We start from the raw sequence: 23,863 nt of genomic DNA on the forward strand, positions 1-23,863 counted from the left end.
ATTTTAAAACTTAAGACTAAGATAAGATAGAATAAAAAAAAGGGTAAAGTATATTTTTTGTCCTTGAAGTTTACTAAAAGTTTCAAAAATACCCATAAGTTTTAATTTGTTTCAATTTTATCCTTAATATTTTCGATTTGCATTAATTTTATCCTTATCTTCAAATTTTTTTGTCAAACTATGGTCAACATTACTTTTTTCCAATAATACCCCCAAACCCTATTCTCTTTCATCATCATCAAGAACAACAACTACACAACACTCCCGCCGCCATTTGCACCCCAACTCCGGCCACCGCAAGTGATTTATATCAAATCCTCCTTCTCTCTTCTGTGAAAAGACTCCATTACAAGACCCACCATTCCACCACCGATCCCTGACCATGGCTCCAACCAACAAGAACTATGAAGCACTTGAAATCGAATCCATCAACATTTAAGAAGAAGAAGAAGCAAAATAAAAAATGGGCAACGGCAACATCAACAACAACAAAACACAACAACAACTCCATGCAACAACAGATCAAAACTCCATAACAAACAAGAGGTACATGTACCTTCTGATTCTCAATTACTTTCTCCTCTTTGTGGGTACCGTATCTTCAAACATGCTCTCAAAGATTTCAACAAAAAGATTATACCTTTATCGATCTTCGTCGGAATCATGTTAGGAATCAACAACCTTCTCTTCTCATGGGACGTTTCGTATCTTTCAGTTTGCAAGTGTTGAAGGTAAGGTTCCATGAAAGTTTTTGGAGTCAACGTAGAGATGCTCGAGCTTCTTTAGAGCTCCGATGGTGACCGAAATCCCACCGAAAAAGCCATTATAGGACAAGTTGATGAGCTGGTGTTAAGATTTGGAGAAGTTCATTGGAATGTCGCCGAAGAATGTCGCTGGAGAGGAGGTTGTGAGCGAGGTTGAGTAGCTGGAGGTTAGCGAGGTTGAGTCTCTAGAGGTTGGTGAGGTTGAGGAGCGGTGGAGGAAGGTGGCTAGAGAGGGAGTTGTTCTAGAGGTAGACTACACGACGGAGGAGACCGTCAAAGAGGGAGTGAGAGATGGAGCTGTTGCTGAGTGAGTTTGGGGGATAATGATGAAAGAGAATAGGGTTTGGAGGGTGTTATTGGAAAAAAATAATGTTGACCATAGCTTGATCAAAAAATTTGAAGAAAAGGATAAAATTTATGCAAATCGAAAACATTAAGGATAAAATTGAAACAAATTAAAACTTAGGGGTATTTTTGAAATTTTTAGTAAACTTTAAGGACAAAAAATATACTTTACCCTAAAAACAATAAGAATCTAAATTTTTTTAAAAGTAAAAATCGAAAATTTAATTAAAATAAAGGGAAAAGATATTTTGAATTTAATGAAGAAAGAGAAAAACAATAAAAAGACACCAAACTTAGAACTTTTTTAGATCAAAACAAAGAAAACAAACAGGAAAATTTTGAATGTCAAGATGAACACCAAGAACACTTTGAAGATCAAGATGAACACCAAAAACAAATTTTGAAAATTTTTAGGAAAATAAGGACACACAGGACACCAAACTTAAAAATTTTTATATTTTGGACACTAATAATTCGAAAATGCACAAGAAAAACAAGGAAAGACACAAAACAAGAAAGACTAAAGATCAAACAAGAAAAATAAACAAGAACAACTTGAAGATCAATGAAGAACTAAGAACATGTAATTCGAAAAAATTTGAAAGAAAAATAAAAACATGTAATTGACACCAAACTTAAAATATAAAACCGAACTCAAATAAAAGACTCAAATTTAGTGACTCTAAACCAACAAAGATAAATTATTCCTAATCTAAGCAACAAAATAAACCGTCAGTTGTCCAAACTCGAACGATTCCCGGCAACGGCGCCAAAAACTTGGTCCACGAAATTGTGATTCACACTTTTCACAACTCCGCACAACTAACCAGCAAGTGCACTGGGTCGTCCAAGTAATACCTTACGTGAGTAAGGGTCGATCCCACGGAGATTGTTGGCTTGAAGCAAGCTATGGCTATTTTGTAAATCTTAGTCAGGAGATTAATAATGAGAGTGATTGTATTTATGAAAAATAAACAACATGAAATAAAGAGTACTTGTTATTCAGTAATGGAGAACAGGTTGAGGTTTTGGAGACGCTTTGTCTTCAGAATCTCTGCTTTCTTACTGTCTTCTTCTTCACGCACGCAAGGCTCCTTCCATGGCAAGTTGTATGTTGGTGGATCACCGTTGTCAATGGCTACCATCCGTCCTCTCAGTGAAAATGGTCCAAATGCGCTGTCACCGCATGGCTAATCATCTGTCGGTTCTCACTCATGTTGGAATAGGATCCATTGATCCTTTTGTGTCTATCATTAGGCCCAGCACTCACGAGTTTGAAGCTCGTCACAGTTATCCCTTCCTAGATCCTACTCGGAATACCACAGACAAGGTTTAAACTTTCCGGATCTCAAGAATGGCTGCCAATAATTCTAGCCTATACCACGAAGACTCTGATCTGAATCAGGAGGCTAAGAGATATGCACTTAGTCTAAGGTAGAACAGAGGTGGTTGTCAGACATGCGTTCATAGGTTAAGAATTGTGATGAGTGTCACAGATCATCACATTCATCAAGTTGAAGTGCGAGTGAATATCTTAGAAGAGAAACAAGTGTGATTGAATGGAAAACAGTAGTTATTGCATTAATTCATCAAAACGCAGCAGAGCTCCTCACCCCAACCATGGGGTTTAGAGACTCATGTCGTAGAAGATACAAGTTCGAATGTAAATTGTCATGAGGTAAAAAATGAATCTCTAAAAGTGTTTTTTATAATGAACTAGTGACCTAGGATTACAGAAAATGAGTAAGCTAAAATAGTTAGTGTAGAAATCCACTTCCGGGGCCCACTTGGTGCGTGCTTGGGCTGAGCATTGAAGCTTTCACATGTAGAGACTTTTCTTGGAGTTAAACGCCAGCTTTTGTGCCAGTTTAGGCGTTTAACTCCAGCTTTTATGCAAGTTCTGGCGTTTAACGCCAGAATAGGGTAGAAAATTGGCATTCAAATTCCAGTTTACGTCATCAAAACTTGGGCAAACTATAAACTATGATATATTTCTGGAAGGCGCAGGATGTCTAATTTCCAACGCAATTGAGAGCGCACCAATTGAGCTTTTGTAGCTCGAGAAAATCCATTTTGAGTGCAAGAGGGTCAGAATCCAACAGCATCTGCAGTCCTTCTTCAGCTTCTGAATCAGATTTTTGCTCAGATCCCTCAATTTCAGCCAGAAAATACCTGAAATCACAGAAAAACACACAAACTCATAGTAAAGTCCAAAAATGTGATTTTTGAATAAAAACTAGTAAAAACATAATAAAAACTAACTAAAATATACTAAAAACATACTAAAAACAATGCCAAAAAGCATATAAATTATCCGCTCATTATCTGTAAGGATACACGAGATGAGAACAGCCATGTCTGCAGTAAAGGAGGACTCATGAGTGCTCGGAAAGACGTAGTAGGACATAATTTGTGCCCACACCCGAGCCTCCAAGGTAAATGCTGAAGCCAATTTGCCCTTAGGTCGAGATCGATGGTAACCATAGATCCATCTGCTACCAGGTTGTGCTACAATTCTGAGGACGTCGTCCCAGTCAAATTGGTATGTCTGGCGCTTGAGAGAGGCTTCTTGGTATGCGTCCAATCCTTCTGGAGCAGGGGGAAGATCTAAAGCTCGTTGAATGGCCCCTTCAGATATAGGGACTTGCTTCTGACAGACATAGACAGACTGCAGGGCTGGCATGTAAAAATTAGAGTAGAATTCAACTACCCATGAGAGGTTGACCTGCCGTGGCTACCTCCGTAAGAATCCTATTGTTTGCGCTGAATGCGGGGATCTACAAGATCAACAATGTTGGTAGGGAGCATGATGAGGTGCTCATTGTTGTAATTCTGCTCAGCCAGGATGGGAAACATCTGCTCGCAGTAGCGGTTAGTGAACCGCGCAGTGTCCTTTGCTGAAAAGGCTTTCTCGGTTTCATTGACCTTGATAATCCTCTTGACCTGCTTTGTTGATGGCTTGACTGATGTTGAGGGTGGTTCCTCTGCTGGTACTCTTTTCGTTCCTTTTCTCACCGGTGGCTTGTTAGAGACTTTCTCTTTGCCCTTTCTGGTGGCCATTCTGAAAAGTGAGAAAAGAAAGGGACATGAAATCAAGTAGGTAGAACCGGGAAGAGGAAGCATACAAGTGATAATCAAAGGGTTAGAGCAAGGAGGAGGAAAGTACAAGTGATAATCCATGCCAAGGTAAAGAAGAATGTCGTAAACACATGGTCACAATTCCATGTAATTAGGACATCAATGGAGATATAGCATGATAAATTAAGACAATTAGATGTAAGATGTTTATTAGCATGTCGACAAAGGCATGAGTAGGATAGATCAAGCATTAATTGCTTAATTTGATTATCAAATGTAACAAACTAACAACCACGTTTATATTGACAATTATTTTCAATCAATAAAAAATAGCAAGGGTTTTGTGAAAAATAGGCAGTAGAGTAAAAGAACAGAGTAGTTAAGAATTCACAATGCCATACGAGCTTTTCACAAACACTTGGTATGCATGTAAAGTATGTTAGGGAAAGTATAAAATCCAAACATGCATGCAACCCAAAAATGAATATTAATTGTCAAATTACTCCCAAATATATCCATAAGCAAAATATAGAAGAGAACAATCACCCATATAGATTTGTAACACCAATTAAAAGAATGCAGAAAGAAGAGATAAATAGTAAGAAGGAAAGAAAGAAGATAGGAAGAAAGAACCTTGAGAAGAAGATGAAAAGAGGGAGACAATGGAAGATGTCAATGAGAAAGAAGTAGGAGGAAAAGAGAAGAAGAAGATAGAAAAGATAGGAAAAAGAAGAAGGAAAAGAAAGAAGAAGATAGAAGGAAGAATGAAGAAGAAAGAAATTAGGATTAGGTAGAGAGGGTTTGAAATCTGGGCGGCGTGCTATTTCAATTGTGCGTTGCATGCAACGCATACGCGTGTAGCACGCGTACGCATGGGTCGCATAAATGGGAGAGTGACGCGTGCGCGTCAGGCACGCGCACGCATGGCTTGGGTTGGGCGAATCACGCGAAGGCAGCCCCGCGCACTTACAACTCTTTGTTCACTCTGGTTGTAGGTTGAAAATTACGGATGACGCATATGCGTCAGGCACGCATACGCGTGGATGGCCAGATAGTTCAAACAACACGCATGCGTCAGGGACGCGTACGCGTGATGGGCTTTGTGCTTCTAGCACAGTTCCATCCCCAAGCCATCATGACTCTCTGTGTAGGACGCTATTTACGCCAATTTCCAGGGTGACGCGTACGCGTCAGGGACGCTTACGCGTGGACTGCTGAAAGCGCTAGCGATGCGTACGCATGATGGACGTGTACACGTGGTTGTGTTTGTGCTTCTAGCACACTTCCAGCACCACTCCTGCCCAACTCTCTGTTCAATGCCGGGTGTTGCGAATTCACGCATGACGCGTAGGCGTCAGCGACGCTCGCGCGTCGAACACTCCCTTTTTTTTCAGAATGCAGATGATAATGCGGAATGTATGCAGTGATAATGAGAAGAGGCACTAAAATAAAAACTAAGAAGAGAGGAACGATCATACCATGGTGGGTTGTCTCCCACCCAGCACTTTGCTTTAACGTCCTTAAGTTGGACGGTGCACAGGCTCAGTCGTCTGCCGGTGATGGATCTTCTAGGAGGAAGATCTCCAGTTCCTTGTTGTCCTTCATCTTTTCACCATGACAAAGCTTTAGGCGGTGACCATTAACTTTGAGGATCTTGTGGCTTTAGGGATGGCGCAGGTGAAAGACGCCATAAGGTTCAGCCTTTTCCACCCTATAGGTGCCTTCCCCTCTGCATCTCAGCTTGTCTGGCATGAGTCTCAACCTAGAGTTGTAGAGGAGAACTAACTCACCAGGTCTGAACTCCCTGCGCTTTATATTCTTGTCATGTACAGCCCTCACCTTCTCCTTGTATAGCCTGGAATTCTCATAAGCTTCTAGACGAAGGCATTCTAGTTCCTGTAATTGCAACTTCCTCTCAGCTCCGGCTTTCTCAAATCTCATGTTGCATTCCCGTACCGCCCAGAAAGCTTTGTGTTCTATCTCCACTGGGAGGTGACACGCTTTTCCGTAGACTAAGCGGAAGGGACTCATTCCGATTGGTGTCTTATTTGCTTTCTGGTAAGCCCAGAGCGCATCAACAAGTCTGGTGCTCCAGTCCTTCTGGTGAGGCTTGACTATCTTCTGCAATATACGCTTTATCTCTCTGTTAGACACCTCGGCTTGCCCATTGGTCTGGGGATGGTAAGCTGTTGATATCTTGTGAATGATGCCATGTTTCTTTAGTAGGCCTGTTAATCTCTTATTGCAAAAGTGAGTGCCTTGATAACTCACGATTGCTCGTGGTGATCCAAAGTGACAGATAATATGATTTCTAACAAAAGAGACAACAGTGTTAGCATCTTCAGTACGGACAGGAATTGCTTCCACCCATTTAGAAACATAATCTACAGCTAACAATAAGTATAAGAAACCATTAGAGTTTGGAAATGGACCCATGAAGTCAATGCCCAAAACATAAAAAATTTCACAGAACAGCATAAGCTGTTGGGGCATCTCATCTCTCTTGGATATATTCCCAAACCTTTGGCATGGGGAGCAAGATTTACAGAAGGCGGCAGCATCCTTAAAGAGAGTGGGCCACCAGAATCCACAGTCTAAAATTTTTCTAGCTGTTCTTTGAGGGCCAAAATGTCCACCACTCTCAGAGGAGTGGCAGGCCTCTAAAATTGACTGGAATTCTGATTGAGGCACACACTTTCTAATTATCTGGTCAGCATTATACCTCCATAAATATGGGTCATCCCATATATAATATTTGGACTCGCTTTTCAGCTTGTCCTTCTGATGCTTAGTAAAATTAGGAGGGAATGTATGACTAACTAGATAATTAGCTATGGGTGCATACCAAGGGACTACTTCAGATATTGCCTGTAAGCTATCAAATAGAAAAGCATCATTGATAGGAGTGGAGTCATCCTTGATGTGCTCAAGGCAACTCAAGTGGTCTGCCACTAAATTCTGGGAACCACTCCTATCTTTAATGTCTAAATCAAATTCTTGCAGCAACAATATCCAACGTATCAACCTTGGTTTGGACTCCATTTTAGCTAATAAATATTTTAGAGCTGCGTGGTCTGAGTACACTACCACCTTAGTACCAAGTAAGTAGGCTCAGAATTTATCCAAAGCAAAAATAATAGCTAGAAGCTCTTTTTCAGTGGTAGTGTAATTAGACTGAGCAGCGTCTAATGTCTTAGAAGCATAAGCAATGACAAAAGAGTCCTTACCTTCGCGCTGAGCCAGCGCTGCTCCTACTGCATGGTTGGAGGCGTCACACATAATCTCAGAAGGCTGGCTTGATACGTGAAAAACTTGTCTCTCAACAAATCTCCCTTCGGCAAGTGTACCGAAGTTGTCGTCAAGTAAAAACTCACAATAGAGTGAGGTCGAATCCCACAGGGATTGATTGATCAAGCAACTTTAATTAGAAGAATGTTCTAGTTGAGCGAATCCAGAATTTGGGTTGAGAGTTGCAGAAAATAAAATGGCGGGAATGTAAATAACAGAAAAGTAAATGCTAGAATTAAAGGACTGGAAGTAAATGACTGAAAATAAATTGCAGAATTATAAATGGGAATGGGAGATTTGCTCATAAAAGTAAATGGCAGAAATTAAAGAGAATGGGTGAGATTAGAGATGGGGAGTTCATTGGGCTTAGGAGATGTTGCAATTCTCCGGATCAAGTTCATTTTCATCTCTTTCTCAATCAATGCACTCATTGAACTCCTTGGCAATCTTAAGTGATTGAATTACAATTCCTTGCAATTCAATCTCTCAAATCTTGATCAATAGCCAATTCCTTGGTCAATTGCTCATGAGAAGAGATGAAGTATGGTCACTGATTATACCACATGCATTTCCCAAACCAAGTATTGAGAGGGTTACAGTCACATACCCATCCAAACCCAATTTGGTCCAGCATGAGAAAGCATTTCTAGCTTGATCTCTTCATTCCTCTTCCTAGGTTCAAAAAAGATCCAAGTTTGAATAGCTTCTCTTCCAAGATAACTACTCAATTGGATGAAGATCGAAAGCTTTCAAGTAAAATCAAGAGGAAAGATAGAAGAAGAACAATGAAAATTAGTATTGATCCATCAAATTACAACAGAGCTCCCTAACCCAATGAAAGGGGTTTATTTGTTCATAGCTCTTGAAAATGAAAACAAAGATGGAGAATACATCATAAAACTAGAAATTGCAAAGAAAGTAAATACAGAGAGTGGTTCTTCAGCCTCCAGAACTCTTTTACAATTCAAAGCTACTCCTATATATACTACTCTTCTCAGCTTCTAGTTCACTCTTCAAGTCTTGGGCCTTTGGATCTTGAGTTTGAAGCTGTTCCTTTCTTTATTTGGGCTTGGCTTTACTTGCAGAGAGAAAGTGCGGAGTGGGCATAGACTTAAGCTCAGGGCGTAAGGAGTGTTAATCATTTAATGAAAGTCCAAGTTCGGGAACGTTAGTGACACTTAACATTGTCACTAACGTTCCAATGCACCCCTTTGCCTCACGTTAAAACCCACGTTAACTAGGTTAACGTGGCTTTTAACGTTGCCTTGTAAACCTTCGAGAACATTAGTGACACTCAACATTGTCACTAACGTTCCAGTGTTCCCCTTCTTGCTTCACGTTAAAGCTCACGTTAACTAGGTTAACGTGGCTTCTAACGTGGCCTTTGCCATCCTTCGAGAACGTTAGTGACATTCAACATTGTCACTAACGTTCCAATGTGCCCCTAGGTCTCACGTTAGAGTCCACGTTAACTAGGTTAACGTGGCTTCTAACGTGGCCATCTTTTAGCCATCCCAACGTTAGTGACAATGTTGAGTGTCACTAACGTTGGCTCATCCTTCATTTCTCATCGTTAGCTTCCACGTTAACCAAGTTAACGTGGAAGTTAACGTGACTCTTGGGGGTTGTGTGGTTGCTTCAACGTTAGTGACAATGTTGAGTGTCACTAACGTTGTCGACAACTCTTCATCCTCTACGTTAGTCCCCACGTTAACCAAGTTAACGTGGGAGTTAACGTTGTACTTAGCACCATAGGCCAACGTTAGTGACAATGTTGAGTGTCACTAACGTTGGCTTCTCTCCCTCCCCCTTAACGTTAGAGGCCACGTTAACTAGGTTAACGTGGCTTGTAACGTGGCCACTTATGAGTAAGTGCCAACGTTAGTGACAATGTTGAGTGTCATTAACGTTGGCTCAACTTCTTTTCTCCACGTTAGAGTTCACGTTAACTTGCTTAACGTGACTCTCTAACGTGGGCATTGATGGCTTTTTGAGAGTGTTATTGGCAATCACTTTTCTCATTAATCTTTGCAAGTTACCTCCCCTTTTCTTGCTCCTTGTTAGTCCTGAAATCAAGCAACAAGGTGTATCAAAGCTCTAGTCTAAGTCATGAGTAATGCAACATAATATTTGTCACTAAACTTATGCAAAATCCTCATGAAATCATGTAAAATGCACAATGTATGCTTGAGTCAAGGCATAAGTGAATATTTACCCAAAACTAGCTTATTTCCTAAAGAAATGCATGAAACTATCCTAAAAACAGTAAAGAAAAGGTCAGTGAAACTGGCCAAAATGCCCTGGCATCATGGCTCCAGTCTAGTCCTCTCACAATCGGAGCTTGAGTCAAGGCGATCTTTAGCTTATCAAACGCTTCCATACAGTCCTCACTCAGCTCGAATTCAAGATACTTCTGTAGCAGTCTAGATAAAGGTAAAGTTACCTTACTGAAGTCCTTGATAAATCTCCGATAAAAACCTGCATGGCCAAGGAACGAACGGACTTTCCTCACGCAGGAGGGGTAAGGTAAACTAGAAATGACATTTACCTTTGCTGGATCTACAGAAATACCAGTATTAGAGAAAATGTGTCCTAGAATAACACCTTGTTTAAGCATAAAATGATATTTTTTAAAATTCAATACAAGGTTTGAACTAACACACCTGTCTAATACTCTAGCTAAACTATCCAAGCAAAGGTTGAAAGAATCACCATACACACTAAAATCATCCATGAAAACTTCCATACAGTCTTCAAGAAGATCAGAGAAAATGCTCATCATGCATCTTTGGAACGTAGCTGGTGCTTTACATAAGCCAAAAGGCATTCTCCTATATGCATATGTTCCAAAGGGACATGTAAAAGTAGTTTTCTCCTGATCTTCAAGAGCTATAAGAATTTGAAAATAACCAGTATAACCGTTTAAAAAGCAGTAGTGTGATTTAACTGACAAGCGATCAAGCATCTGATCGATGAAAGGCTATGTGTAGTGATCCTTGAGAGTAGCCTGGTTGAGGCGCCTGTAATCAATGCACACCCCCCAGGCATTCTGCACTCTAGTTGTTATGATCTCTCCTTGCTCATTCTTCACTGTTGTGACTCCAGACTTCTTGGGCACCACTTGTACTGGGCTGACCCATTCGCTATCTGAGATGAGGTAGATAATGTCTGCTTCAAGTAATCTGGTCACTTCTTTCTTGACAACTTCCAAGATAGTGGGGTTAAGCCGCCTTTGAGGTTGACGGATAGGCCTTGCTCCCTCTTCTAAAAATATCCGGTGTTCACAGACTTGGAGGCTGATGCCTACTATATCCTCCAAGCTCCACCCAATTGCTTTCTTGTGTTTTCTCAGCACACTAAGCAGCTGCTCCTCCTGTTGGGATGTGAGTTCCCTTGCAATGATAACTGGAAGCTTCTGGTTATCCTCAAGGTATGCGTACTTGAGGTGGGGTAGAAGGGGCTTCAGTTCTGTTTTCTGCTCCTGGCTAGGCACTTGATCATCTGGAGCTACGTGTGGTGGCATGACATCTTCAGGAAGCTCAGAGGGCTTCCCCACACTTGCATCTTGCTCCATGTGCATCTCTTCTATTTCTTCCTGATGGACTGTAGCCATGGTCTCATCAATAATATCGCACTAAAAGATGGAGTGATCTTCCGGTGGATGCCTCATAGCTTCATCCAGATTGAAGCTCATTGTTCTGCCATCTATCTCAAAAGAGTATATTCCTGAGAAGGCGTCCAACTTGAATTTTGAAGTCTTCAAAAATGGCCTTCCAAGCAGGATGGATGATGGTCTTCCTGAGTCATTAGGGGGCATCTCCAAGATGTAAAAATCAATAGGGAATGTCAGCCCCTTAATGCTCATTAGCACGTCCTCAGCAATCCCAACCACAGAAATTATGCTTTTATCTGCCAAAATAAAACGTGCTGCCGACCTTTTTAAGGGAGGGAGCCTCAAAGCATCATATACAGATAATGGCATAATACTCACACATGCTCCTAGATCACACATGCAGTCAGAAATTGTTACACCCTCAATGGTACAGCTAACCATGCATGGACCTGGATCACTACATTTTTCTGGTATATCTCCCATTAAAGCAGATATAGAACTACCTAAAGGAATAATTTCTAATTCATTAATTTTATCCTTATGCATGCACAAATATTTTAGAAATTTCGCATATTTAGGTACTTGCTGAATAGCATCAAAAAGGGAAATAGTTACTTCAACCTTTTTGAAGATTTCTACCATTTTGGGATCGAGCTCCATCTGCTTTCTGGACTTCCTTGAAAGGTGTGGAAAGGGGATAGGGATGGCGTCACATGTAGCTTCAGCTGCCTTTGATGCGCTATTCTCTGGTTGAGTTGCTTCTTCTTCAACCATGTCTTGTACCTCCTCTTCCTCTTCAGCATCTTCTACCTCAACAGCATCTTTAACTTGAATGTTCTCTTTTGGGTTTGGCTCCTCATGACTCTTCCCTTGCAGTGTGGTTCTAGACCTTAAAGTGATGGCATTGATGCCTCCTTTGGGGTTGGATAAAGGATGAGACGAAAGTGCAGTAGAGCTTGCAGGTTGACTGTTGGGGGTATTCATAGATCCAATCTATAAAGCGAGAGCTTGTACAGCAGAGGTCAGACTGTTCAAGGTAGAGCTAAGTGTATTCTCCATGGTCTTTTGTCTTTGCTCAATAGACTAAAGTAGTTCGTCATTGGAAGAGGGAGGTGGGTATGTGACTTGAGGGGCTTGTTGTTGGTTGTTCTGAGATCTCTGGGCTTGCCTTTGGTGAGGTGCTCAGTAAGGCTGATTTTGATTCTGCTGTCTGTTGTTGTTGTTGTTCTACCTCTGATTTCCATTGTTGTCTCTGCCTCCTCTGTTGTAGTTGTCCCTCCATCCTTGGTTGGAATTGTCTCTCTATCCTTGGTTGGAGTTGTCTTGCCAACCTTGATTGTAGTTTCTACCTTGGTTGTAACTGTCGCCTTGTTGCTAATATCTTTGATTCGGGCAGTCATAGAAATTATGAGTAGCTGCCAAGGTGTTGTCTTCTTGTTGGAGCTGCGGACACTCATTAGTGTAATGAGTATAATCGGCACATATTCCGCATACTCTTTGCAGAACCAACTGTTGACTATGTTGTGCTTGGGGAGGCTGAGGTTGTTGTTGATTCTGCTTTATCTGCTTCAGTAAGTTGGTCATCTCACATAGAGTCTGCGTGAGAGCAGTAGTCTCACTACTAGAGGAAACCTCTGCGACAGCCTTGGGATGGTTGTTCCTGTGCCTGTGATTCCGAGTGGACTCAGTTAGGTCACTGATCAGTTGCCACGCTTCATCTGTGGTCTTGTACTTTTTCAGAGAACCATTACTCGCACCATCCAGTGTAGTCTTATCCTGAGGCTTCATGCCTTGTGTGAAGTAGCTGATCAATACCAACTTGTCAATCATATGGTGGGGGCATACGTCCAGAAGATTCCTGAAGTGCTCCCAATACTCATAAAGAGTCTCTGATTCGCCTTGAATAATGCAGGAAATTTCTTTCCTCAGTCTATCAGTAACTTCAGCTGGAAAGTATTTTTCCAAGAATTTTCTCCTGAGTGTATCCCAGTTAGTAACAACTGCTTCAGGTTGAGTGTAGTACCACTCCCTCACCTTTCCCTCAAGAGAGAACGGGAAGGCGGTTAGCAGAATAGAAGTCTCATCTGCACCATGACGCCTAACAGTAGAACATGCTATTTGAAAATCCCTGAGGTGCTTTATAGGCTCCTGAGCATGGAAGCCATGAAACTTAGGTATCAAGTTGATTAGCACGATCTTCAGTTTAAATTCTGCAGCCAGATTTGGGTGACGCACTTGATACGGTTGCAGTGTAAAGTCTGGGGCTCCTGCCTCCTGGAGAGTAATCCTTCTGGGCTCTGCCATATTACCTGCACGTAAATCAACTAAGTCAGTAAAAGAGGAGCTTGTTTCTTCTTCAAATGGCATTTCAATTCGCCTTCAGATAAGACTGGTGAATTGGTAGTGACGACTTCACCACCCTCGCAGGATAGCCTACGTCGAGCTCGCCTAATACGTGAAATAGTTCTTTCAATTTCAAGATCAAATGCGGCTAAGCTTGGGTCAGGCAGTGAACGCGTCATTCAATGAAAGAAACATACAGCTCATGGTAATAAGATATAATAAAATATGCAAATAAATAAACTTAAAAATTATTTACACCAATCAATAATTTAGCACACTATTGCAAGTCCCCGCAATGGCGCCAAAAAATTGACATGGTGAAAAAAATGCCGATTAAGAATTTATAGTGAAAATAGCGTTGTAAGTACAGTTCTTAACCGACAAAAACCCGTTTATCAATTTAGAAAGGGTTGTCACAATTTTAGAATAAAAATACTGGGAGTATGAATCCCAGGTCGTCTCCCAACGAGTTGCAGAGAGAGTGCTATTTTATTGATCAGGAGGGTTCTGAGAAATCTGGAGTTGGAGAATAGAATTAAAGCAGGGAAAATTAACAAGAGATTCAATTAACTATGATAAAAAGCCTTGACTGGGAGAAGATTAATCGAAAGTTCTATCCTTGTTGGATGTTCCCAAGTGTAATAGTAATAGGTTGTTGTTCTACTTAGTTATCCCTTACTGAATAAAGGAAAGTCAAGTAACTAACCGATCAACCCTATCCTCAAGTCCTAATCTTTAGAGACTAGAGAGTCAGGAAACAACTTCCAATTAGAATTAACACTTGAGTATTCATAACTCAAGGTTTTCCTCTTAATCAACTCCCAAGTCAAGTTGGGAGCCTACTCCATTGACATGAATACTACGTTCATAAGCATAAAAGGGGAATAAAGAGAAGACATGATAAATTGAATAACAACTGAAAATTGATTAAAGGTAAAAATAGTTCTTTGCATTAATAAATCCCAAAATCATAAACATACGTATCTGAACAGGGTAAATGGGCAATTAAAAGAGTAAAGGAATAAAGAAATAAACTAGAATAATGGAAACTTCAATGGAGGTAATAACTCTTCAATATCCAAATCAAAAGCATAAAACTTCTAAAATCACGAACGTGAAAAACCTAGAGGAAGTAGTAATTTTCTCTAAGATTCCCCAAAAACTAAACTAAAAACTAATGAATGAGATAATGTGTGAGTGTCCCCTGAGTCCCTGCTATCCCCTGGCTCTAATATGTGATTCTGGGCTGAAAATTGGGTCGAAACTCGGCCCAAAATTGCCCCCATCATTTTTTGTGATTTCTGCAGGTAGCGCATATCACGCGTACGCGTCGATGATCTTCTTCGCTTGTCACGCGTACGCATCAGGTACGCACACGCGTCGCTGTGCAGATCTCCAATTCACGCGCACGCGTCACTCTTCGCTGGTTATCTCCTTTAATTCTTGTGCTTCTCCCATCAGCTGAGCTTCACCCATCAACTGATATGTGGCAAACTCAACACACTGGTCTTCAGGAACTTTTGTGCTTGTAACGGTTGTTACATTGCCTGAAACCAATTGTCCGCCTCAGTGGTATTCGTGGTTCCTCTAAAAGTTGACGGGTTTATTTTCAGGAAAGTCGACAATGTCATCGGCCTGCCTCCGCCATTTCCCCCGTTCCCATTAGTTGAAGGAATTTGTAACTAGGAGCTTTGAAGAAAAGCTTAAGTAAAAATCGCAAAAAGAAAAGTGCATTGATGAATCCATATTTGATGATATATTTTGGACTGATTCGAGTGGATTTCATCATATAAACCCATATTTATTCATCTAAATAGTATACTTTTGTGTTTTCTCTCTAAATTGTGCCTAATTGTGAAAACATGCTATTTGGTGCTTAATTTAATCAATTTTATTCCACTTTCATCCCATTCGATGCTTTGATGGTTTTGATGAGTGATTTCAGGTATAATAGGTAGGAATGGCTTGATAAGAGTGGAAGAAAAGCATGCAATTGGGAGAAAACATGAAGAAAACAAAGGAGAAGCACACAGCCATGTGTGCGTACGCATAACTCTCTGTGCGTACGTACAAGAGGAAATTTCAGCATGTGTGCGTGCGCACACACCTGTGTGTACGCACAAGTACCAGCGTGTGACTTCATTAAAAAATCACGTGGCTCGCGATTTTGGGGATCTTTTGGCCCATTTCTGAAGGCTTGGATGCTGAAATCAAAGGCTACATGAAGGAGCAACAACACATAACAAAGGGAGCTCACTTAGATTAGGAAAACACACATAGTAGGAGTAGTTTTAGGGTAGTTTAGGTTAGTTTTCTCTCAAATTTTCTTAGGATTCTTAATTAGGGTTTGTAGCATTTTATACTTCAAGTTTTGATTTGGGATTATAGCAATTTCATTGTAAGTATTTCTTTAATTTCTCTTTTAATTACTACACTTGTTCTACACTTTCTTTTATTTTCATTTCTCTTATCAATATATATAGTTTTGCAATTTAGATTTAGTTAGTTGATTTGATGATTGTTGATTATTTTATGTTTGTTTGAGTTGTCTTTGTTGATTGTGATCATTTATGGTTTATAACTTTCATCATTTTTCCAATTTTGCCATGTTTTATGTTTATGCCCATTAGGTGTTTGATGAAATGCCAATTTTGATTATGGGGTAATTTCCACCCCTTGGCTTAGGGGAAATGAGTATATGGATTGCTAGAGCCATAATGTCCAATATTTAGTGATACTTCTTGGGTTGTTAGTTGTTATTGTTTCCACTAACGCTAGCTTCTTACTAAGGTAATTAGTAAGTTAGCTAGGATTTGTGGATTAATAACAATTATGCTCACTTGACTTACTCTTCGATGTTAAGGGTTGACTTAGTGAGATTAATCCATCACAATTATCATAGTTGTGGTTATGGCAAGGAAGGGATTCCATAGCTCATCCCAAGTCAAGGTTTCATTTATGTTTTTGACCATATTTCCATCAATTTTGAGTCTTACTTGTCCGTATTATATACATAGTTCTTTTATTCCTTTATAAGTTTATTAATTACAATTTTGAGCGTTCTTTTATCTCTTTATTTGTTTGCTTCCTTATTGTTGAAAACTCTTTTGATCTCACAACCAAAATTGTGTGCTTGTTGGCATTAGTTCCTAGAGAAAATGACCCGGGAGTCTAAATACTCTCGGTTAATTTTATTTGAATTGTGACAATATCTTCAGTTAAATTTTGATTAGGGTCAATTGTTGGTTCGGAACTATACTTGCAACGAAAAATCTATTTTGTGAAATTCCGAACCTACTCTAGGCCTCTCATCACGCATCGCACATGTAAAAAGATAACCAAATAAAAAGGAAGGATAAAGCTTATATACATAAGGATCAGAATACCAAAAGATACAAAATATCAAGCTCCAAATTCGACCTGTGAAGTTAAGGCTGGCCGGAGATGTAAATACATATGTGTGTATATATATATATCCCAAAAGTCTAACCTAAAAGACAACATAAACACCTTTTTCTCCAAAATAGACTCTTGGAGGGCAAAATACAAATTATACATGTGGAGAATCTGTATACATAAATACATAGCCTAAAACCAACATATACCATCCCAAAAGACAATATCTTCGATTGCATAGAGACCTTCAGACACTCAACAAGGTGCATCTCAACCTGCATCTGAAAAATAACAAAAAATATGTATGGAATGAAAACCGTGGTTCTCAACATGATAAAGGTACCCACATAGGTAATAGATAAAGTCTTAGGAAAGCCAGAGGCATTTCTAGAACTTTGACACTCATATTTAAACTTAAAGAAGTATACTAAACCAGAAATTTAGGAATCTATTTATGGATTCTAGTTCTAATCTAACTCTTCAACTCCTATCAACCTAAATGTAATAATCACCAGTAGAACTACCCTCGGCATCACCTTTGCCAGCATGAGGGATCTCTCAGTTGCAAAGAAATACAAGATAGGAAAAGAAAATACAGATAGGATGCAATTACAGCAAGTAGGACAAATAGCAGATAAGCATGGCTAATAAATTAGGCAAACTGGTGCACGAAATTGTGATCTCAGGCAACGGCACCAAAAACTCTGTACGCACGTCTTAATTAATCGTTTTTCATTCACAACTTCGATACAACTAACCAGCAAGTACACTGGGTCGTCCAAGTAATAAAACCTTACGTGAGTAAGGGTCGATCCCACGGAGATTGTTGGTATGAAGCAAGCTATGGTCATCTTGTAGATCTCAGTCAGGCGGATATCAAATGGTTATGGAGTTTTCAAAAATAAGTAATAAATAGACAGAAAATAAAGATAGAAATACTTATGTATATCATTGGTGAGAATTTCAGATAAAGGTATAGAGATGCTTTTGTCCCTCTGAACTTCTTCTTTCCTGCTGTCTTCATCCAATCAATCATACTCCTTTCTATGGGTGGCTTTATGTAAGGACATCACCATTGTCAATGGCTACTTTTCATCCTCTCTGGAAAATGGTCCGATGCGCTGTCACTGCATGGCTAATCGTCTGGAGGCATCACCGTGGTCAATGGCTGCATCCTATCCTCTTGTGAAAATGGTCCAAATGCTCTGTCACAGCACGGATAATCATCTGAGGTTCTCGATCATACTGGAATAGGATTCACCCTCCTTTTGCGTCTGTCACTACGCCCAGCACTCGCGAGTTTGAAGTTCGTCACAGTCATTCAATCCCAGAATCCTACTCGGAATACCACAGATAAGGTTTAGACTTTCCGGATTCTCATGAATGCCGCCATCAATCTAGCTTATACCACGAAGATTCTGATTAAGAGATCCAAGAGATAATCATTCAATCGAAGGTAGAACGGAAGTGGTTGTCAGGCACGCGTTCGTGGGGGAATGATGATGATTGTCACGTTTATCACATTCATGTTGAAGTGCGAATGAATATCTTAGAAGTGGAATAAGTTTAATAGAATAGAAAAATAGTAGTACTTTGCATTAATTCATGAGGAACAGCAGAGCTCCACACCTTAATCTATGGAGTGCAGAAACTCTACCATTTGAAGATACATAAGTGAAAGGTCCAGGCATGGCCGAATGGCCAGCCCTCAAAACGTGATCACCGGATCAAAAATAAAATCCAGGATCTTCTAAAGATGTCAAATACAATAGTAAAAAGTCATATTTATAGTAAACTAGTTACTAGGGTTTACAGAAGTAAGTAATTGATGCATAAATCTACTTTCGGGGCCCACTTGGTGTGTGCTTGGGCTGAGCTTGAATGTTACACGTACAGAGGCTCTTTTTGGAGTTGAACGCCAAGTTGTAACGTGTTTTTGGCGTTCAACTCTGGTTTGTGACGTGTTTCTGGCATTTAACTCCAGACAGCAGCGTAGAACTGGCGTTCAACGCCCTTATGCGTCATCTAAACTCGGCCAAAGTATAGATTATTATATATTGCTGGAAAGCCCTGGATGTCTACTTTCCAAAGCAATTGGAAGCGCGCCATTTTGAGTTCTGTAGCTCCAGAAAATCCACTTTGAGTGCAGGGAGGTCAGAATCCAATAGCATTAGCAGTCCTTCTTCAACCTCTGAATCTGATTTTTGCTCAAGTCCCTCAATTTCAGCCAGAAAATACCTGAAATCATAGAAAAACATACAAACTCATAGTAAAGTCCAGAAATGTGAATTTAACATAAAAACTAATAAAAACATCCCTAAAAGTAACTAGATTCTACTAAAAACATACTAAAAACAATGCCAAAAAGCGTATAAATTATCCGCTCATCACAACACCAAACTTAAATTGTTGCTTGTCCCCAAGCAACTGAAAATCAAATAGGATAAAAAGAAGAGAATATACTATAAATTCCAAACTATCAATGAAACATAGCTCCAATCAGATGAGCGGAACTTGTAGCTTTTTACCTCTTAAATAGTTTTGGCATCTCACTTTATCCATTGAGGTTCAGAATGATTGGCATCTATAGGAACTCAAAGTTTAGATAGTGTTATTGATTCTCCTAGTTCAGTATGTTGATTCTTGAACACAACTACTTTATGAGTCTTGGCCGTGGCCCTAAGCACTTTGTTTTCCAGTATTACCACCGGATACATAAATGCCACAGACACATAACTGGGTGAACCTTTTCAGATTGTGACTCAGCTTTGCTAAAGTCCCCAATTAGAGGTGTCCAGGGTTCTTAAGCACACTCTTCTTTTGCTTTGGACCTTGACTTTAACCGCTCAGTCTCAAGTTTTCATTTGACACCTTCACGCCACAAGCACATGGTTAGGGACAGCTTGGTTTAGCCGCTTAGGCCAGGATTTTATTCCTTTAGGCCCTCCTATCCACTGATGCTCAAAGCCTTGGGATCCTTTTTATTCACCCTTGCCTTTTGGTTTTAAGGGTTATTGGCTTTTTGCTCTTGCCTTTTGGTTTTAAGAGCTTTTGGCTTTTTCTGCTTGCTTTTTCTTTTTTCTTTTTTTTTCGCCATTTTTTTCTTTTTTTTTTTTGCAAGCTTTGTTCTTTGCTGCTTTTTCTTGCTTCAAGAATCATTTTTATGATTTTTCAGATTATCAAATAGCATGTCTCCTTGTCATCATTCTTTCAAGAGCCAACATATTTAACATTCTTAAACAACAACTTCAAAAGACATATGCACTGTTCAAGCATTCATTCAGAAAACAAGAAGCATTGTCACCACATCAATATAATTAAACTAAGTTCAAGGATAAATTCAAAACTCATGTACTTCTTGTTCTTTTGAATTAAAACATTTTTCATTTAAGAGAGGTGGTGGATTCATTGGATATTCATAACTTTAAGACAAAGTTACTAAATACTAATGATCATGTAATAAGACACAAACTTAGATAAGCACTTAACATAGAAAACGAAAAATAGAGAATTTAAGAACAAGGAATGAGTCCACCTTAGTGATGGTGGCGTTTCCTTCTTGAGGAACCAATGATGTCCTTGAGCTCTTCTATGTCTCTTCCTTGTCTTTGTTGCTCCTCCCTCATTGCTTTTTGATCTTCTTTAATTTCATGAAGGATGATGGAGTGCTCTTGATGTTCCACCCTTAATTGTCCCATGTTGGAACATAATTCTCCTAGGGAGGTGTTGATTTGCTCCCAAAAATTCTGTGGAGGAAAGTGCATCCCTTGAGGTATCTCAGGGGTTTCTTGATGATGAGCTTCTTCATGTGCCTGTTGAGATCCATGAATGTGCTCTCTTGTTTGCTCCATCCTTTTCTTAGTGATGGGCTTGTGAAATGAATCTTTCCATCTCCCATGGCTCAGAGGTGGAAGCAATTGTCTTCCCTTTCCTCTTTCTTGAGGTTTCTCTGGCCTTAGGTGCCATTAATGGTTATGGAAAAACAAAAAAGCTATGCTTTTACCACACCAAACTTAGAATGTTGCTCGCCCTCGAGAAAAAGAAGAAAGAATAGAAGAAGAAGAAGAAGAAGATATGGAGGAGATGGAGGGATGTGTGTATTCGGCCATATGGGTGGGATTGGGTGGGAAAGAGATGTTGAATTTGAAGGTAGGTGGGTGTATGGATGTGAGTGGTAAATGGAAAACAGAAGGGATGACCATGAATGGAGAGAGAGAGGGTGAGGTAGGTGGGGATCCTATGAGGTCCACAGATCCTGAGGTGTCAAGGATTTGCATCCCTGCACCAATTAGGCATGTAAAATGCCTTTGCATGCAATTCTGGCGTTTAAACGCCGAACTGATACTTGTTCTGGGCGTTCAACGCCCAGATGCTTGTTTCTGGCGTTCAGCGCCAGCTCTTCTTCACTGTGCATTTCTGGCATCTGAACGCCAGGATGCTGCTTGTTTCTGGCGTTCAACGCCAGACAGATGCTCCTTACTGGCGTTTAAACGCCAGTGAGATCCTCTTCCAGGGTGTGATTTTTCTTCTACTGTTTTTGATTCTGTTTTCAATTTTTATATTTATTTTGTGACTCCACATGATCATGAACCTATAAAGACATATAGCTAATAAAAATATAATTAAATAAAAATTGGGTTGCCTCCCAACAAGCGCTTCTTTAATGTCAATAGCTTGACAGTGGGCTCTCATGGAGCCTCACAGATGTTCAGAGCATTGTTGAAACTCCCCAACACCAAACTTAGAGTTTGGATATGGGAGTTCAACCCCAAACTTAGAGTTTGGTTGTGGCCTCCCAACACCAAACTTAGAGTTTGACTGTGGGGGCTCTGGTTGACTCTGCTTTGAGAGAAGCTTACTGTGCCTCTTTTCCAAGTTTACAGAAGGATGTCCTTGAGTTTTAAACTCAAGGGAGTCCTCATTCAATTGAAGAACTAGTTCACCTCTGTTAACATCAATCACAGCTCTTGCTGTGGCTAGGAAGGGTCTTCCAAGGATAATGAATTCATCCTCATCCTTTCCAGTATCTAGAACTATGAAATTAGCAGGGATGTAAAGGCCTTCAACCTTTACTAATATCTCCTCTACTTGTCCATAAGCCTATTTTCTTGAATTGTTTGCCATCTCTAATGAGATTTTAGCAGCTTGCACCCCAAAGATTCCCAGTTTCTCTATTACAGAGAGTGGCATGAGGTTTATCCCTGAACCAAGGTCACACAGAGCCTTCTCAAAGGTCATGGTGCCTATGGTACAAGGTATTAGGAACTTTCCAGGATCCTGTTTCTTCTGAGGCAATATCAGTTGATCCAGATCACTCAGTTCATTGGTGAACAAGGGAGGTTCATCTTCCCAAGTCTCAATACCAAATAATTTGGCATTCAGCTTCATGATTGCACCAAGGTACTTGGTAACTTGCTCCTCAGTAACATCCTCATTCTCTTCAGAAGAGGAATACTCATCAGAGCTCATGAATGGCATAAGGAGGTTTAATGGAATCTCTATGGTCTCTAGTTGAGTCTCAGATTCCTTTGGTTCCTCAAAGGGAAACTCCTTATTGATCACTGGACGTCCCAGGAGGTCTTCCTCCTTGGGATTCACGTCCTCCCCTTCTTCCTTGGATTTGGCCATGATGGTTATATCAATGGCCTTGCACTCTCCTTTTGGATTTTCTTCTGTATTGCTTGGGAGAGTACTAGGAGGGGTTTCAGTGATCTTCTTACTCAGCTGGCCCACTTGTGCTTCCAAATTTCTAATGGAGGACCTTGTTTCATTCATGAAACTCACAGTGGCCTTAGATAGATCAGAGACTAAGTTTGCTAAATTAGAGGTATTTTGTTCAGAGTTCTCTGTATGTTGCTGAGTGGATGATGGAAAAGGCTTGCTATTGCTAAACCTGTTTCTTCCACCATTATTAAATCCTTGTTGAGGCTTTTGTTGATCCTTCTATGAGAGATTTGGGTGATTTCTCCATGAGGGGTTATAGGTGTTCCCATAAGGTTCACCCATGTAATTCACCTCTGCTATTGCAGGGTTTTCAGGATCATAAGCTTCTTCTTCAGAAGATGCCTCTTGAGCACTGTTGGATGCAGCTTGCATTCCATTCAAACTCTGAGAAATTATATTGACTTGCTGAGTTAATATTTTGTTCTGAGCCAATATGGCATTCAGAGTATCAATTTCAAGAACTCCCTTCTTCTGAGGCGTCCCATTACTCACAGGATTCCCCTCAGAAGTGTACATGAACTGGTTATTAGCAACCATGTCAATGAGTTCTTGAGCTTCTGCAGGTGTTTTCTTTAGGTGAATGGATCCACCTGCAGAAGTATCCAATGACATCTTAGCTAATTCAGACAGACCATCATAGAATATATCCAGGATGGTCCATTCTGAAAGCATGTCAGAATGACACTTTTTGGTCAGTTCCTTGTATCTCTCCGAAGCTTCATAGAGGGATTCACCTTCTTTCTGTCTGAAGGTTTGAACATCCACTCTAAGCTTGCTCAGCTTTTGAGGAGGAAAGAACTTGGCTAAGAAAGCCTTGACCAGGTTATCCCAAGAGTTCAGGCTATCCTTAGGTTGAGAGTCCAACCATACTCTAGCTCTGTCTCTTACAGCAAAAGGGAAAAGCATGAGCCTGTAGACTTCAGGATCTACTCCATTAGTCTTAACAGTATCACAGATCTGCAAAAATTCAGTTAAGAACTGAAAAGGATCTTCAGATGGAAGTCCATGAAACTTGCAGTTCTGCTGCATCAGAGAAACTAGTTGAGGTTTCAGCTCAAAGTTGTTTGCTCCAATGGTAGGGATGGAGATGCTTCTTCCGTGTAAATTGGAATTAGGTGCAGTAAAGTCACCAAGCATCCTTCTTGCATTATTATTATTTTCGGCTGCCATCTCCTCTTCTTGTTTGAAAATTTCTGACAGGTGCTTGCTGGCTTGTTGTAATTTAGCTTCTTTTAGTTTTCTCTTCAGAGTCCTTTCAGGTTCTGGATCTGCTTCAACAAGAATATTCTTGTCCTTGCTCTTGCTCATATGA

The 23,863-nt window shown here is 40.2% G+C and overlaps 1 protein-coding gene and 1 non-coding gene across 2 annotated transcripts; one reads left to right on the forward strand and one right to left on the reverse strand.

Moving 5' to 3' along the window:
- Positions 1-5,849: 5,849 nt before the first annotated feature.
- LOC112742802 (uncharacterized) lies at positions 5,850-6,218 on the reverse strand. Its single transcript, XM_025792040.1, has one exon. It carries the CDS (start codon positions 6,216-6,218, stop codon positions 5,850-5,852), a length of 369 nt encoding a protein of 122 aa, XP_025647825.1.
- Positions 6,219-23,221: 17,003 nt separating this feature from the next.
- Positions 23,222-23,325, forward strand: LOC112745722 (small nucleolar RNA R71). The gene has a single exon (XR_003173635.1). It is a non-coding gene; the product is annotated as a small nucleolar RNA R71 (small nucleolar RNA).
- The last annotated feature ends 538 nt before the right edge of the window (positions 23,326-23,863 follow it).

The sequence above is a fragment of the Arachis hypogaea genome, chromosome 14 (assembly GCF_003086295.3).
Source record: "Arachis hypogaea cultivar Tifrunner chromosome 14, arahy.Tifrunner.gnm2.J5K5, whole genome shotgun sequence".
Lineage (NCBI taxonomy): Eukaryota > Viridiplantae > Streptophyta > Magnoliopsida > Fabales > Fabaceae > Arachis > Arachis hypogaea.